We start from the raw sequence: 15,416 nt of genomic DNA on the forward strand, positions 1-15,416 counted from the left end.
TGCCGAGCAATGCTCACAAAAGATTTGTGCATGTATTAAAATATACATTAATGAATTATGGGATATGCTGAGTTATATTATTTTTGAGTAAACTGAAAGTTTATTGAAAAATCACATTAACACATCAGATCTCAATAAACAAATGGTACAGCTGAGCACAAAAGATGTCCTACATCCTTTTTCTGTATATACATAATTATTTCCTCCTTCCTTTAGGAACAAGCCTTTGATCCATATGAAACTTTGTCCCAGGATATTCTTTCTCCACGGTTTCATGAGCATTTTAATAACTTGATGGCTAAACCAGCTGTTGCGCTACATTTTCAGGTAAGTATGAAATCTCACTCAAGAAATACCACATTTCTTTTATAAGATCCATTCTATATTCCTGTTCCCAATCACTCTTTGGGGTTGAGGGAAATCCTAGTGGTATCCTGGATCATGATTCCTCCTCAGATTAAAGTATTTGGGCTGTGCCTCTCTTCTTGCAAATAATGGAGGCAGCTCAGACATGTCCGTGGGTCTTGGTCACTTCCCTTCAGCCCTCGTACTAGATTCTTTGCCTCCAGCAAAGCGGTGACTTGGCATTCCTGCCCTTTCCATTGCCATCCCCGTTTTTAATACCAAGCCAATGAACAATGTTCTCTCTCTCTCTCCTTCCCCACCTACACCTTGTCCTTCATCCAATGGTTGACTTTTTTCAGGGATTCATTTCTTAACAGGACCACCCACTGAGCTCCTTCCCTTGTTTATTTTCCCCTTCCCCTCCCAGCATGGCAGATCCTGCTAAACAGTGCCTACAAATGGCTAAGAGTTCTTCATCTGGAAGGAGACTCAAAGGAGCCACAGAAGGAGAGCTCTGCCACAGTTGCTCCTATCCCACAGACCCTGCTTGGGCAAGGACTCAGTTTGGACAGCTTGATAGGGTCTTTATGTCCCATCGTGCCAGCTGAGACTCCTCCCGAGACATCTCTTCAAGGGTGAGTCAGTCCTCTTCACCTTTTGGGACTCAATAAACAAGACCATCATCCTGCACCTGATTCCTTGGTCAGTGCAGTAAACCCCTTCCCCGCCCTTCCTCCCCCCATCAAAAAATCCCCAAAACCAAAACAAAACAAACCCATGGCCGGTCCACTTCTGTAGGGAAAAGCTCTGGAGTCTTATCCCAGATACTCAGGTGGATACTGAGTCACTTGGGAAGGAAGCTGGCATCCTCTCTTGACGCTCCCTCCCAATAGGAAGAGTTGGACTGTGTTTGGGATGTTCCTTAGCATTTTGTCTCCGAGCAAATTGGAGTGAAGGCAGAAGAGGTATGGCCAAGCCTTGAAGTCCCATGGACAACCATGAGCTGCCTCTGGCAATTACAGAAAGAGAGGTCCAGTCTAGATGTCTTAGACTGACAGATTATTTCCAGAAAGTAAAACACTGGATAAATAAGTTTCCATTCCACAGTTACTTCATTTTAAGTGTGTCCATGATTTCTCTCTGCTTTCTTTCTGATCCATGCTTCAAGAAGTCATGTTCCTTTCCCAGGATCCCTTGGAAATTCTTTCTCCTCTTCTTGCCTTCTGAGTTACTGCGTTAGTTAACTGATCAAAAAGTGAAACAGTTTTAGAATCATTTTGGTTGACTAAATAAATGTGAATCCCAAAGTTATTACTAATAGTATTATCCCGTGTATTTAATAAGATCTCCTAATTTCTTTGGCGCGTCGGAGGGGTAGATTAAGGCAGAATCTAAATATCTGGGCCTATGGATCTGCCAAGGATCTGGAGGGAAAGACACAGTGCACTTTGAGATCTGGAGAGCAGGAGGTAGCATTAACAGAAGAGAGATGTGAGTGCCACAAACCCTCTTGCGGGGTGGTAGGAGGTGGGGTACTAGAATTTCTTGTGGGGTGCACTTTGGTCAGATTGTCTCTGGGTCCCAGGTAGTCTTTTTAAGCTTCCGTTGCATTCCAGCACCAAATTCTGCAGGAAATTGAAATTTCTTTTGTTACTCCTAGTAAAATATCCATTAAAGAAGTGGGTTTGAGCGTATCTGACTGATCATAATGTTTTTCAAGCTTTATGCTTTAATACTCTAACTTCCCAGACATGACTGTGTGATTTAGGATTATGTCTGCTTAGTCATGAATACGGGTTCACTGTAGAATTCTGCATGTTCTTAATTTTTGGCTCTTTGAGCTAGTGCTAATTAATAAGAAAAGGAAATGCATAACTAGTCTTTTGTGTAGATATTAAAACCAGGTGACACAGGCTTTCCTGAGGAATATTTTGTTAATGCAATGGAAATCTTGATTGAGGAAAAACTTAAGTTTTGTGGCTAGTACTGAAGACATTGCAGAAGTATGAGGTCTGTTAAGGATAAAGGTCCACATGGCTTTGTGTGACCTGAGAGCTGTTTGTAAATTGTTTTGTAGTGAACTTGTTCCAGCACATTGTTTGTTGATTTGTTGTTTCTGGTGAAAATAGAGGTAATCACAGTGAAACTGATAAGTTGTCTATTTTAATGAGGTTGCCACTGCAGATTCTCACCGAGGGAGTTGAGGATGGTGTATCTTGCAAGCCATGGGTGAATTTTTAGTAGCAAACTGGGAGTATGTGTGCACTACCCTCTGATATGTCCCGCTTTTAAAAAAGCGTGCTTCCAGTATTTGCAATGCCCTCTGCCTCCTGGCTCACCATCCCACCACACCGTACTCATTCAAGCCCTTCTAAAGATTCACTATATCTATATTTCTCACAAACAAATTAATAAAACTCTTGAAAAACCTCTCAACTTCTTCCCTCTTTTTTTTGACTTATATGTGGTAATAATGCCGCTTTTTTTCTTTTCAGTCTATTGCTGAAGGTTTTAAAGAAGCTATACAATATGTCCTTCCACGACTTATGCTGATCCCAGTTTATCATTGTTTGCACTATTTTGAATTATTGCAGGTAAGACACTAGTGCAGTTTCATTTAAAGCTTGAGTAATTTTAGTTTAACTAGGGAATTAATTTTTATTTACTGTGCATGAAGATAGGATGTGAATATAGTTAAGCATAAATTTTACAGCAGTGATTGCATGGTTAGAAAGTAAACAGATTGTAACAATCTATTATCAATATTAAATCATGCAAAATTCAAACTATTCCAGGCCTCAAAGCCTCCATAAATCTTTGATTATTGCTTGTGTGCTGTGGCATGTTAAACCTTTATAGTAGGTCTGTTTTTTTATTAAATTGAACTGGCATTTAAGTGAAATTTACATCAATTTGACAGTGTGCATTGCTTTTAATTCTTTGTTTACTTCTATTTCATACATTTTCCTAATCAGTAATAGATGGTTCAACTCAATATCCGGGCCTCTCAGCTCAAGGCAAGCAAATCCATCTTATAATTTTTGGAAAACTTGTATTTCACACTCAGCAAAATCAGAATCATCTATTTTGACTATTCAGTAGTTGCTTTGGGTTCCAAGTGGACAAGACCAAGAAATAAAGTAGAATCTTTGAAAGCCTGGCACATTTTCTCCATAATGAGGATAGAAGAAAACATCCACAGCACTCCTTTAAAAAAAAATAAGTAAATTTGGAGAGGCTCTAATAGTTTGTATCTTAAAAAGTGAGGGCATTTGCAAGGATTTGTGGAATCCTGATTTAGTAGGTTGTTAAATTATATTCCTGTAGCATTTTGTTTTCAATAGTTTTGTTACCAAGAGCAAGATTGCGTAGGCTGAGAACTGATGTGGATTTATAAATAATTCTACGTATTGGGAAATCAAGAGAAACAAACTATACAATAAGCAATCTGCAGGTATGACCAAAGATTACCTGTGTGTCTAGTGCTGCTTTTATGCCTTGGCAAGGTAGTCCACACAGCAGCATATGTTTTTGTAGGTAGCCCTGTTCATCGCACCTGATAAATAGCATAATAATAGTTGTGCATACCTCCGTTTGTCTGTATTTGTTTGCTCTGAGTTGAGTTAATGGAGACAGGGACGGGACCCAGGCGGGATAGACGGTCCATCAAAAAGCAGAAATACAACTCTTGTTGTGAGTATGAGATAAGCATAAATGTGTAAAAAAGAACAGAAATCAGAGTAACAGCCGTGTTAGTCTGTATTCGCAAAAAGAAAAGGAGTACTAGTGGCACCTTAGAGACTAAATAAATTGGTTAGTCTCTAAGGTGCCACTAGTACTCCTTTTAAAGAACAGAAATGTAACTAAGGACAATGCGCTATCTTGGCTACAGGGAGTGATCTTGGGACACTTGTAGCCTCAGAGACTTTTAATGATTGCAGACCGTGTGCCAAAAATGTTTGCCCATATTTGGGGTAGCGGATGTGGTGCTAAGAAATAGATTTGTAACACATACATGAACAAGTGGATAATTGATTAAACTATAAATATTTCATTTAAATGAATGAAGTGACATTGGGTTATTTCTTAAATTTTATTATTGTATGACTGCTAAGAATTTTTTAATTCAACGCACAATAAAAAAAATTACATTACCTAAATGTATTGTGTGCATATTGCAGTGGTATGGGGCTTACCTCAGCGTACGGTCAGTTTGTATTGTCATGCAACTAGTACAGCCTTTAAGTTCTATATTGCTAGCTGCTCGTTGTGTACAGTTCCAAGGATGTACTTAATATGTGTGGGAAGAAATAACAAACTTTGCAACCTAAAATGTGTATCGCATTGTAGCACTCAGACAAGTTAAAATCTACTTAACAGTGAAAAAACTGAATGGAGACTCAGGTTAACAATATTGGGTTTTTCACGTCTTTAATTCTGTTAATGTTAACATTTGCAAACGCTAGTTTAATTTTCACTCTTTATGCTGTGTACTTTTTGCAGTTCAGTCAACTTGTATAACAAAAACATAATTGGTTTTACTTAGTCTCATGTTTTAGCACAGGGCTATAATGTTTGGGTTGCCAACAGCCTCGAGTAATGTTTAAATCCAAGTGGTTTCCTTGTATTTTTAATCTGTGAAAATATTTCTGCTGTTACTAAGTTTTGAAACAACATTTTTAACCACCTAAATTTTGATTCCAAACACCTGGGCTTTGTTGTGGTTAGAAGATGTACTGTAATTAAGGTGATTTACACTTTGGATGCCTTCATGAAGTTTATAATTTTATTGAGTGAGACTTAAAAGGTAAACAAAATACAGATCATTCTTGATTCTTGGAGTAGCCTGACTTACTTTAGTTGTTAGTTCAGAAGACTTAAGTCTTCATACCAGTAGCCTCATTCGGCTCTACTTTTGCAGTTCTTTTGCCAGCCCTTGGTATGGGGTCAGCGCTAACAGATGTATAAATACAGCATTTGTTTCAAAGAAAAATAACCATAGGGAGAACTTAATCATTGACCGCTGTTCTTTCCCTCACAGCAAAATACATTTTTTTAAATGTGACAATTCTCTGACGTTTTTTGTAGTACTTTTATTTAAAGTGTGAATATCTTAACCAATTTAGTGGCCTGTGTGATGCAGGAGGTAAAACTGATTATCTGAATGTTCTCTTGAAGTCAGTGGAAGTACTCACAGTGCTTAAGGCTAAGTACAAACATAAATCTCTGCAAGAGTAGGGCCTTACAGTGTTTAGACAGTTTTCAGCTGCAGGATCTAGTGTTTAATTTAGTGTGTTGTTTTCACTTTGGTGTTCTGTGCATTTGAGGATTACATGCTTTATTTACAAACTTGCTAGATCTTATTTGTTTCATGATTCTAGAAGACTTGTTGCTATTTATATTCCAAAATGCAAAACAGAGAAGGTACTTAAATCTTTTTAGATACGCTCAGTCTTGTCTTTCTAATCTCATAAGAGACTTTTTGTCTGTAGAGACTTTCAACACACCAATAACTCCTGTTAATGCTAGTGGGAACTACATACGCACATCCTCTCATGAATGGAAGAACAGACTGTTGGGTATCATTAACTGTCTTTTACCTTTAAGTGTAGAAGCTTGTAAATAACTGCAGAAATATTTTGCTGTGTTTTTTCTTAAGTTTACATAAAATGATCTTGTTTAATTTATAACTTTAAAATGGATGAAGCCGCAAGATGATACCTTGGCAATACTTTGGCAAATTTGTTCTTGATTATAGGAAAAATCCAAAGCTTATTTACTAAGTGTGATGTATGTTGATTTACATGCAAAGATGAACAGAGTACAAGGCTTTGGGGCAGAGTTCTAGCTCAGCTACAGTGATTGCCTCAAAAAAAAATCAGCAATTACCCAGTTATTTGTCCTTGTAAGTATAGGTAGGGAAACACTGAAATCTTGAATACCATTGTATAGTAAATGTTCAAAAAAACCCTAGATAAATTCATGGAGGATAGGTCCATCAATGGCTATTAGCCAAGATTGGCAGGGATGGTGTCCCTCACCTCTGTTTGCCAGAAGCTGGGACTGAGCGATGGGGGGAGGGATAGCTCAGTGGTTTGAGCATTGGTCTGCTAAACCCAGGGTTGTGAGTTCAATCCTTGAGGGGGCCATTTAGGGATCTGAGGCAAAAATTGGGGATTGGTTCTGCTTTGAGCAGGGAATTGGACTATATGACCTCCTGAGGTCCCTTCCAACCCTGATAGTCTATGATGGATCACTTGATTGCCTGTTCTGTTCATTCTCTGTGAAGCACCTGGCATTGGCACTGTCGGAAGACAGGATACTGGGCTAGATGGACCTTTGGTCTGACCCAGTATGGCTGTTCTTCTGGGAAATGTGTTTTTAATGGTGACAATGAATAATTTCAGGTTAAAATTTGAACTTCATATTACATTGTGAAAACTTCTGCTCAGTGGTTTTAAAAAAAATCCCCAGTGTTGGTGTGTATTAAGAAAGGTACAGAGAACAATACTTACAATATGTTAATGCCATTGCATAAGTTGTTGGTATTCCTTCTCCTTGAATGCTATGTTCAGCTGTAGTAACTTCATCTCAGAAAGAATGTAGGTGAAATGGAAACAGTCTAGACAAGTACAGCAAAACACTTAGAGGCATGAAAGAGAGGTTTCATGTTTCTGAAGGCATGAAGAGAGGTTAAAAAGAGTAGGACTACTTAACCTCGAGAGGAGAAGATAAAAGCAACTGAATAATGGTATATAAAACAACAAATGCTCCAGAGAAGGTCAGTCAGACACTCCTCTTTATCCTTTCATCTGCGTGCAGATCTGGTCACCCCATCTCAAAAAAGACATATTGGAATTGGAAAAGGTTCAGAAAAGGGCAACAAAAATGGTTAGGGGTATGGACCAGCTGCCATGTGAGGAGAGATTAATAAGACTGGGACTTTTCAGCTTGGAAAAAAGACTAAGGGGGGATATGATAGAGGTCTGTAAAATCATGACTGGTGGGGAGAAGGTAAATAAGGAAGTGTTGTTTACTCATAACACAAGAACTAGGTCACCAACTGAAATTAATAGGCAGCAGGTTTAAAACAAACAAGAGGAAGTATTTCTTCACACAACACAGTCAATCTGTGGAACTCTTTGCCAAGACTATAACAGGGTTAAAAAAAAACTGGATAAGTTCATGGAGGATAGGTCCGTCACTGGCTATTAGCCAGGGATGCAAAGCCATGCTCTGAAGTGTCTATATCTTCTGTTTGTCAGAAGCTGGGAATGGGCGAAGGGATTGATCACTTGATGATTACCTGTTCTGTTCATTCCCTCTGAAGCACCTGGCATTGGCCACTGTTGGAAGACGGGATACTGGGCTAGATGGATCATTGCTCTGACCCAATGTGGCCGTTCTTATGCTTATATAATACGAGAGCTAGGAGACAACAACAAAATAAGTAGGTGATAAATTCAAAAGTGCTAAAAGGAAATCCCTTCTAACATAATTGTCTAATTACCCTGTGAAATTCACTATCGTAAGGTGTTTGTGAGTCAAAGAGCTTATTAGGATTCAGAAAAGGAATGACAGGTTTCAGAGGAACAGCCGTGTTAGTCTGTATTCGCAAAAAGAAAAGGAGTACTTGTGGCACCTTAGAGACTAACCAATTTATTTGAGCATGAGCTTTCGTGAGCTACAGCTCACTTCATCAGATGTTGATGAAGTGAGCTGTAGCTCACGAAAGCTCATGCTCAAATAAATTGGTTAGTCTCTAAGGTGCCACAAGTACTCCTTTTCTTTTTGAGAAAAGGAATGGGCACTTCTATGAACAACAAGCATATCCACAGTTCCATGAAGATAAAATATAAGGGATGTTAAGCCTTATGCTTCAGGATATAAGGCAACCATTTAACTGACTGAGGTGAGGAGAGAACTTCCCCTGTGGCATATTTGTACATAATTTCCTGTAATAGGAATTTTACATCTTATTCTAACGTATCTGGTACTGACCATTGTACTAGATAAGCCATTGCTGTGTTTCTGTTTTGGTGTGATCCGTGTGCTGTGAACTCTGCAGTGGGATATAAATCTACCCATGTTCCCTGGCAGATCTAAAGACTGCAGGGCAGCCTGTCTGTGGTTGATGTTTCAGCCTGTGGACTAGAATAGCAATGTTTGTATTTCCGTGTACTCCATTTTCATGCAGAGGTTTTGGGCTGCTGCATTCTTTAAGCTGCAGAACCCCCTGCACTGTTGTGCACAAGCCCACCCATACAGCCATTCCACTCAGGACCCCCCTCAAAAGATACTACAGGCTTGTCATAGAGGTTCTAAGAGAAGGAATGATGATAATAATAAAGGTGTTTGATCTTGCAGTAATGCTGAGAAACACAGGTAGCCAAGTATAGTCTGCATATGAATTCTGCAACTAGTTATCAATCTTAGAATATTCTGTGTTTCAAAATAATGTGATTAACTTTTGTAATTATTGAAAAACTCTACTATCAGATGCACATTAGATTGATTTCCTTGATAACAAATTCAAGAGGATCATAACCTTTCTCTTGCTTCAAAGACATCTACTATAAATATACTGTTTATCAGATTTCCAGACCAGCTAGATCTATTTCAGGGAACTCAGGGTCAAAGAATTTATCTAAATCCTGGACAAGCTGCCAGCCAGATTCAGACGGTTGAGAGCCATTCAAGTAAGGAAGGAATGTGACCTCAGCGTCGAGTCCATGAAGACTTTCCTTTATTGATGGAGTAGCATATTTTCCACCCTTTTAAACTGTGACTGAGGGACAGACTATGAATTATCCTTTTGTTGATATTTACCTTCAAATCCACTCACTTCAGAGATCTCTTGCATAGAATGGCATGTTACACAGTTGCCAAAGAACCCAAAAGATATTAAATTCTGTCTTTTATCCCTTTCACTATTGTTTAATCATTAGCAGTAGATACAGAGAACGAACAGCAGCATTTTACAGACTCTCAGCACCTTATCTTTTGTAGTCACCAGTGAGAAATACATATGAACAAAAATATAGTTCCTCACCACATCACACAACATTTTTCTTACGTTGAGCGTGGTGTGTTTTCGTGCTCCATAGTTGGAGGGTATAATCACAAAACGCCACTGCTAATCCAGTCTCTGACCTGTTCTGAGCAGAATACTAATCTTGTGATGGGACAACCTTTGGAGATAAATGTAGTCTCGTCCTTCACCACCACAGGTTGATTGGCTCCTTAAGTAAATCTGTACCCAGCAGATTAGCTCGTCTAAAACATAAGACAACAGAAAAGTGCTTCAACACAATAAGATAATATTATTGAAGTACTGTCTTTTGGCATTCTATTACATCAGTAAGGAAAAGTGTTTTAACATTTGTCAAGAACTACAGAAACTGTACTCTGCAAACATTGCCGTCAGAGCATGTTCAGGTGCCAAGACATGAGACCAAAAGCAGAAAGACAATTCATTGAACTCATTCTACAATTGCATGGGGACTTCTGCACAGTTTTAGAGGATGTTCCAAGAGATTAGATCCACACAAGATCATCCTTTTTAGAATGCCAGAGGGAAGGAAGGAACTAAATACCACAATTCAGTTCTTAACAAGCAATAGTTGTGTTTATCAGTGGTCAGAAGAACTCTAACGCCCTTCATTTCTATTGTTGGTCATTTTCTTCAGAAAAGAATAAAAAAGTTGACAAAACTGTTGTGATTGTCAATTTACCAGTATTAATATTCTGTCACATCTTTGGCAAAAACATGTTCCTTTTTTCTTATCCTGTGAATAGCAAATAAATTGCACTCCTGTGTTGATTTAGTCTGAAAGCTTGGCTGTAAAGGGCAAGAACTTGAGAGAGTAAAGTTTGCCAGAATAAGTTGCCTGAAGTGGATTCTGAAAACTCAATATGTTGGAAACCAGAAATGGAAGCGATTCCCTATATCTTTACACAAAATTAAAATAGATGCTATGTAATGTCTACTAGCTACAGCTTTAGACTATTTTCTGGAGCTGTTTCACTAAGCTAAATACAACCTTTTTGTCAGCAATGATGATGCCAAAGATGATCTCTCATTTTGGGAAGAGTTTGGAAGAAATCCTCCCAGGGAATCTGAGGAGCAGAACCAGTATATTGTCGCAATCCTTAGCTATATGCATGTTTTAGGACTTCATAAACCTCATGTCATTTTTTTCAGACCCAGTCTTATGCTCTCCCTCCTTTTCCCTTTGCTGTTTTAGAGTCTCTGCCGATGAGGTGGAAAAGAGGGGATACTCACCATGGCAAGTGCCTTATTTTCTCTTCCCTATACTCTTCTCAGCATGCATAATCCTCTCAAATTCTCAGATTTAAAAATTCTTTGATTTCCATGATATACAGACTGGAGAATGTTTGGCCATCTGGAAAATATAAGTGATAGTACTTTGAATTACATAAAGGGAGAGGGCCCATCTGGTCAATCCTATTGTCTCAGTTACTTTTAGAGCCAGCTAAATATCCTTGCTGAGAGAGCATACTGGGAAAGAAAAAGAAGGCTACTGCCATACTGAGTGATTGTGGGTAAGATTAATCTTAAAATATACAGGGCAAACACGAGTTAGCCCATAGTGGGGGGGGCAAATTGGCTTGATTTTGCCCAATAGACCAGTCTACCTGAATTTTCTTGTCTACTAAGTTTTTCATGCAATCTTAACTTACAAGAGGAATTAACAGGTAAAATTGTATAGACTCTTCAGTTACTCACTCATCATAATATTCTTATGCTGTTGATATTTTGTGAACCATTTACCTTAAAGAATGTGAAGTTTTCTGTAACCCCTTTTTTCTTACAAGTGAGTGTTGAGATGAATATTGACTATGAAAGCTAATTAGACTTTTGTAAATCAGTGCCTTCTGAGTAGTGGAGAAGGAAAAATCTTGTTTTCCCTAGTAAGTGAAGCAAACATGATCACTGGACTTGATCATTTGTTGCTAGTATTAAATCTGGATTTCAAACTTTGTCTTTGCTAATAGAGAGAATGGTATATGAAGTTGACATTTGCTCTTATCCGTCTGCTAGACTTGGTTGAAGTTATTACAGTAATCTATAACCCACTAAGGGCATGTCTATGCGTACAGTGGTGCAGCTGTAGTTCGTGTGGTGAAGACACTCTATGCTGACAGGAGAGAGCTCTCCCGTTGCGTTGGCATAAAAAAACCACCTCTGCGAGCAGCAGAAGCTATGTAGCAGGAGAAGCTGTCTCCCCAGCATAGCACTGTGCACACTACAGCCGATGTTGGTGTCACCTGTGTTGCTCAGGGAGCAGAATATTCACACCCCTGAGCGACATAAGTTTTGCCGACCTAGGCTGTAGTGTAGACATAGCCTAATAACCCTTCCTCGGCTGCTTTCTTCCCCCCTTTCTTTCCTCCCTCTGACTGCAGAGGTGTTAATGGGCCACTTTACCTGGAATAAGAAAAGGAGTACTTGTGGCACCTTAGAGACTAACCAATTTATTAGAGCATAAGCTTTCGTGAGCTACAGCTCACTTCCTCAGATGCATATCGTGGAAACTGCAGCAGACTTTATATATACACAGAGAATATGAAACAATACCTCCTCCCACCCCACTGTCCTGCTGGTAATAGCTTATCTAAAGTGATCAAATGATTCCTTAGACTATGTGCTAACTACTTATGCTAAACAGTCTATTCCACCTTGCATTTAGTCGTGGCTCCAAGTACCTTTCCCAACCCTGAAGAAGAGCTCTGTGCTGCTCAAAAGCTTCTCTCTCGCCAACAGAAGTTGGCCCAATATTACCTTACCGACCTTGTCTCTCTAATATCCTGGAACCAGCATGGCTACAACTACGCTGCATAGTTAGTTGAAACACTATTAAAGTACTAAAAAAGGGTGCAGTTGATGTAGTACTGACATACAGCTTCAGGACTGTTCCAAGCCTCTAGACTAGTGAGCACAGCCAACTTCAAAGCCAATGATCATTATGAAACAGAACAATTTTTAAGTGACAGGATTTCAAGAATAATATCCTGTAGGGTTTTTTGACAACTCACAGTCAGGCTATCCAGTATAGAATGGGGGAATCTTTTATCTCAGAATCTCTCCCCTTCACACACAAGCTAACTCTCTAGCTATTTATCTTTCAGGATATCTGACAGCTGTGTTTTCATTTCAGTAACTACTTTGACAGGCATTGGTGGTCTTATGGGTGAGGATTGCAAAATCACTCAGCATTGGTTATTGACTTCAGTGGGATCAAAGTCAGGCGAACACTGAGTGCTTTTGAAAAAGACCCTACATATGAATATATTTGTTTTTGTCTGTATATATCTCTAAAGAAACGATTAAGTTGGACAGAAATTGATTTGTTTTGTCATTGTAGCAATTGCAGGAATGCAGTGAAGATGAAGAAGACAGGGAGTGCTTGAAACAAGCCATTACCGCTCTTTTAAATCTCCAATGCAGCATGGAGCGCATTTACAATAAACATTCACCTAGACGGCGGCCTGGGTAAGAATACAATCAAGGAAGCCTCTTGTACCCCAAAGCAAGTTAGAAGGAAGATCTCTAGGGGTGGCAGTGTTTCCCTATTTCCCCCTTCGTTGACTGATGTAAAAAAGCAGCATGTTTTTGTTCGACACTTGCACATGCCAAACATCAAAGCTAGCAGACTTCAATCTGTTGCTGTTCCAAGAGTATTCACTTACAACCCTCTGTACCCCCTTCTTGAATAGTCTAAAGCCTTGTCTACACCTCCACTTTACAGCGCTGCAACTTTCTTGCTCAGGGATATGAAAAAAGACCCCCCTGAGCGCCGCACGTTTCAGCGCTGTAAAGTGGCAGTGTGGACAGTGGACCAGCACCGGGAGCCGTGCTCCCAGCGCTGGTGACTGCTCTCCTCGTGGGGGTGGGTTTTTTACAGTGCTATCAGAGAGCCCTCCCAGTGCTGGTGCCACGACTACACGGCTACGTTAATGTTGCCAGAGAAGACATACCCTTAGTCTTTCCCTGGCAGTTCACTGTCCTTTCTACATTTGTGGTTCAGCATGATTAGGGCATATTTAGGTTGGGGAAAAAAATAGCATACAGTGTTAAATTCAGTGGTGTGTTTTTCAGTCTCTGGCAATTAATATGGAAGAAGCTAACCAGATAAAATTGTTTGTTTCTAGGGAGACAGTTTGTCGTTTCTACAACCGCCAAGTAAGAAGCAAGCACTTGGCCATCAAAAAAATGAATGAGATTCAGAAAAATATTGATGGTTGGGAAGGCAAAGATATTGGCCAGTGCTGCAATGAATTCATAATGGAAGGTGTGCTGACAAGGATAGGAGCCAAACATGAACGCCACATATTTCTCTTTGATGGTTTACTGATCAGCTGTAAAACTAATCATGGACAATCGCGGCTTCCAGGTTACAGCAATACAGAGTACAGACTTAAGGAAAAAATTATCATGAGGAAAATGCAGATCATTGACAAAGATGACACTTGTGAATACAAACATGCTTTTGAGCTAGCATCTAAAGACGAAAACAGCATAGTGTTTGCTGCCAAGTCTGCTGAAGAGAAGAACAATTGGATGGCAGCTCTGATTTCCCTTCAGTATCGCAGTACACTGGATCGAATGCTTGACTCAGTGTTACTGCAAGAAGAAAATGAACAGCCACTGAGGCTGCCCAGCCCAAATGTGTATCGTTTTGTAGTGGAAGACTCTGAGGAAAATATTGTTTTTGAGGACAATCTGCAAAGTAGGAATGGAATCCCGATCATCAAAGGAGGAACTGTAGTGAAACTAATTGAAAGGCTAACATACCATATGTATGCAGGTATGCTTTATTTATTTTTCTGTATTTGGCACATTTTGTAATATCTTATTAATTCTTTAGGTAATGTTTGTATAGCCAATAACATTAATCTTTGTCTCGTGCTTGCTTTCCCACTGAATAGCTATTTAAAGTCAAGATGTGTGTGATAGAATAGGGCCAGAAGGGATCACTAGATCATATAGTCTGACTTACTGTGTATCACAGGCCACCAGCACGCACACACTAAACCCAACAACCAAAATGAGACCCAAGTATTACAGCTCACAGGAGAGTGGATTGTTAAGTGCCAGAGGCAGAGAATAGGAGGGACTGAGGTGCATTAGTGCTCGAGAAATGATAGTGATGGCAGGGAAATGATAGTCAGATATACCCCAATAATCCTTGCAAGCAACCCACACCCACATGCTGCAGAGGAATATGACAAACCCCCAGAAACACTTCCAGACTGACTTGTCTATCCTTCCTGACTGAGCAAGAACCAGCCAGCCACGCACCTGAGAGAGAGAATGGTTGATGGCATCTCAGAACCCTGGCCCACCCCATGTCCCAGCTCCAGCTGTGGCCATCCCTGATGTTTCAGAGGAAGGAGATGTTAAAAAACCCTCCTGGAATGCATGCAGAAAAAGAGCACCAGTTAGCTTATTAGGTTAACTTTAGTGACACTTCAGTTAAGGGATAAGAATGAAAGAAATTAATAGGAAATGCAATGGAAGTTAAACTTAATGCTAGTGGCATTTTTGTAACATTTTTCAAATACTTATACGAAGTTTTCTGTTTTATAAGACGGTCAGCTTGGATTGTAGGTTCCGATTAGGTGTTCACATTCTAGCAGCTTTTAAAATATTACTGAATACTCAGATTTTTCCAGCAACGATTGGTACAAAATTCAAATAGTAAGCCTTCAAAACTCACCCCTATTTTTTACAGCTAGAATTAACTGTGAATCGGATCTTGTTGAATGACACATCTTAGAAGTGGACAAGTAAAGCAGTATTTAATGTTGATATATTAAAATTCTAATGTCTTTAATCTGCCTGAATCTTGTCATAAGGCGGTGCTGCCTGGCACATCTTCCAGCAGCAGGTTGCAGCAGAATGGTATGCCTCTACCTCAGTTTCCCTTCTTCAAAGTCTCCAGTAACTCAATGTCAGCTTTCTTGCCTCGATAATACCCCTCCTTTGGACCTTTTTGTTCTTGTTAAAAAAAAAAAAAAAAATAGTCCAAATGGTCTGTGACAAA

At 39.5% G+C, this 15,416-nt stretch overlaps 1 protein-coding gene across 5 annotated transcripts in view; it reads left to right on the forward strand.

Moving 5' to 3' along the window:
* Positions 1–15,416, forward strand: part of SOS2 (SOS Ras/Rho guanine nucleotide exchange factor 2) — a 114,250-nt gene that overhangs the window by 47,056 nt on the left and 51,778 nt on the right. For 3 of the 5 annotated variants that reach the window (XM_073350213.2, XM_073350211.2, XM_073350212.2), the window contains exons 7-10: positions 217–327; positions 2,841–2,939; positions 12,735–12,862; positions 13,522–14,177. In XM_073350213.2, the coding sequence (XP_073206314.1) occupies positions 217–327; positions 2,841–2,939; positions 12,735–12,862; positions 13,522–14,177 (994 nt within the window). The remainder of the gene's footprint in view (positions 1–216; positions 328–2,840; positions 2,940–12,734; positions 12,863–13,521; positions 14,178–15,416) is intronic. The other 2 variants (XM_073350214.2, XM_073350216.2) reach the window with 2 other exon arrangements.

The sequence above is a fragment of the Lepidochelys kempii genome, chromosome 6 (assembly GCF_965140285.1).
Source record: "Lepidochelys kempii isolate rLepKem1 chromosome 6, rLepKem1.hap1, whole genome shotgun sequence".
In the NCBI taxonomy this organism is placed as follows: Eukaryota; Metazoa; Chordata; order Testudines; family Cheloniidae; genus Lepidochelys; species Lepidochelys kempii.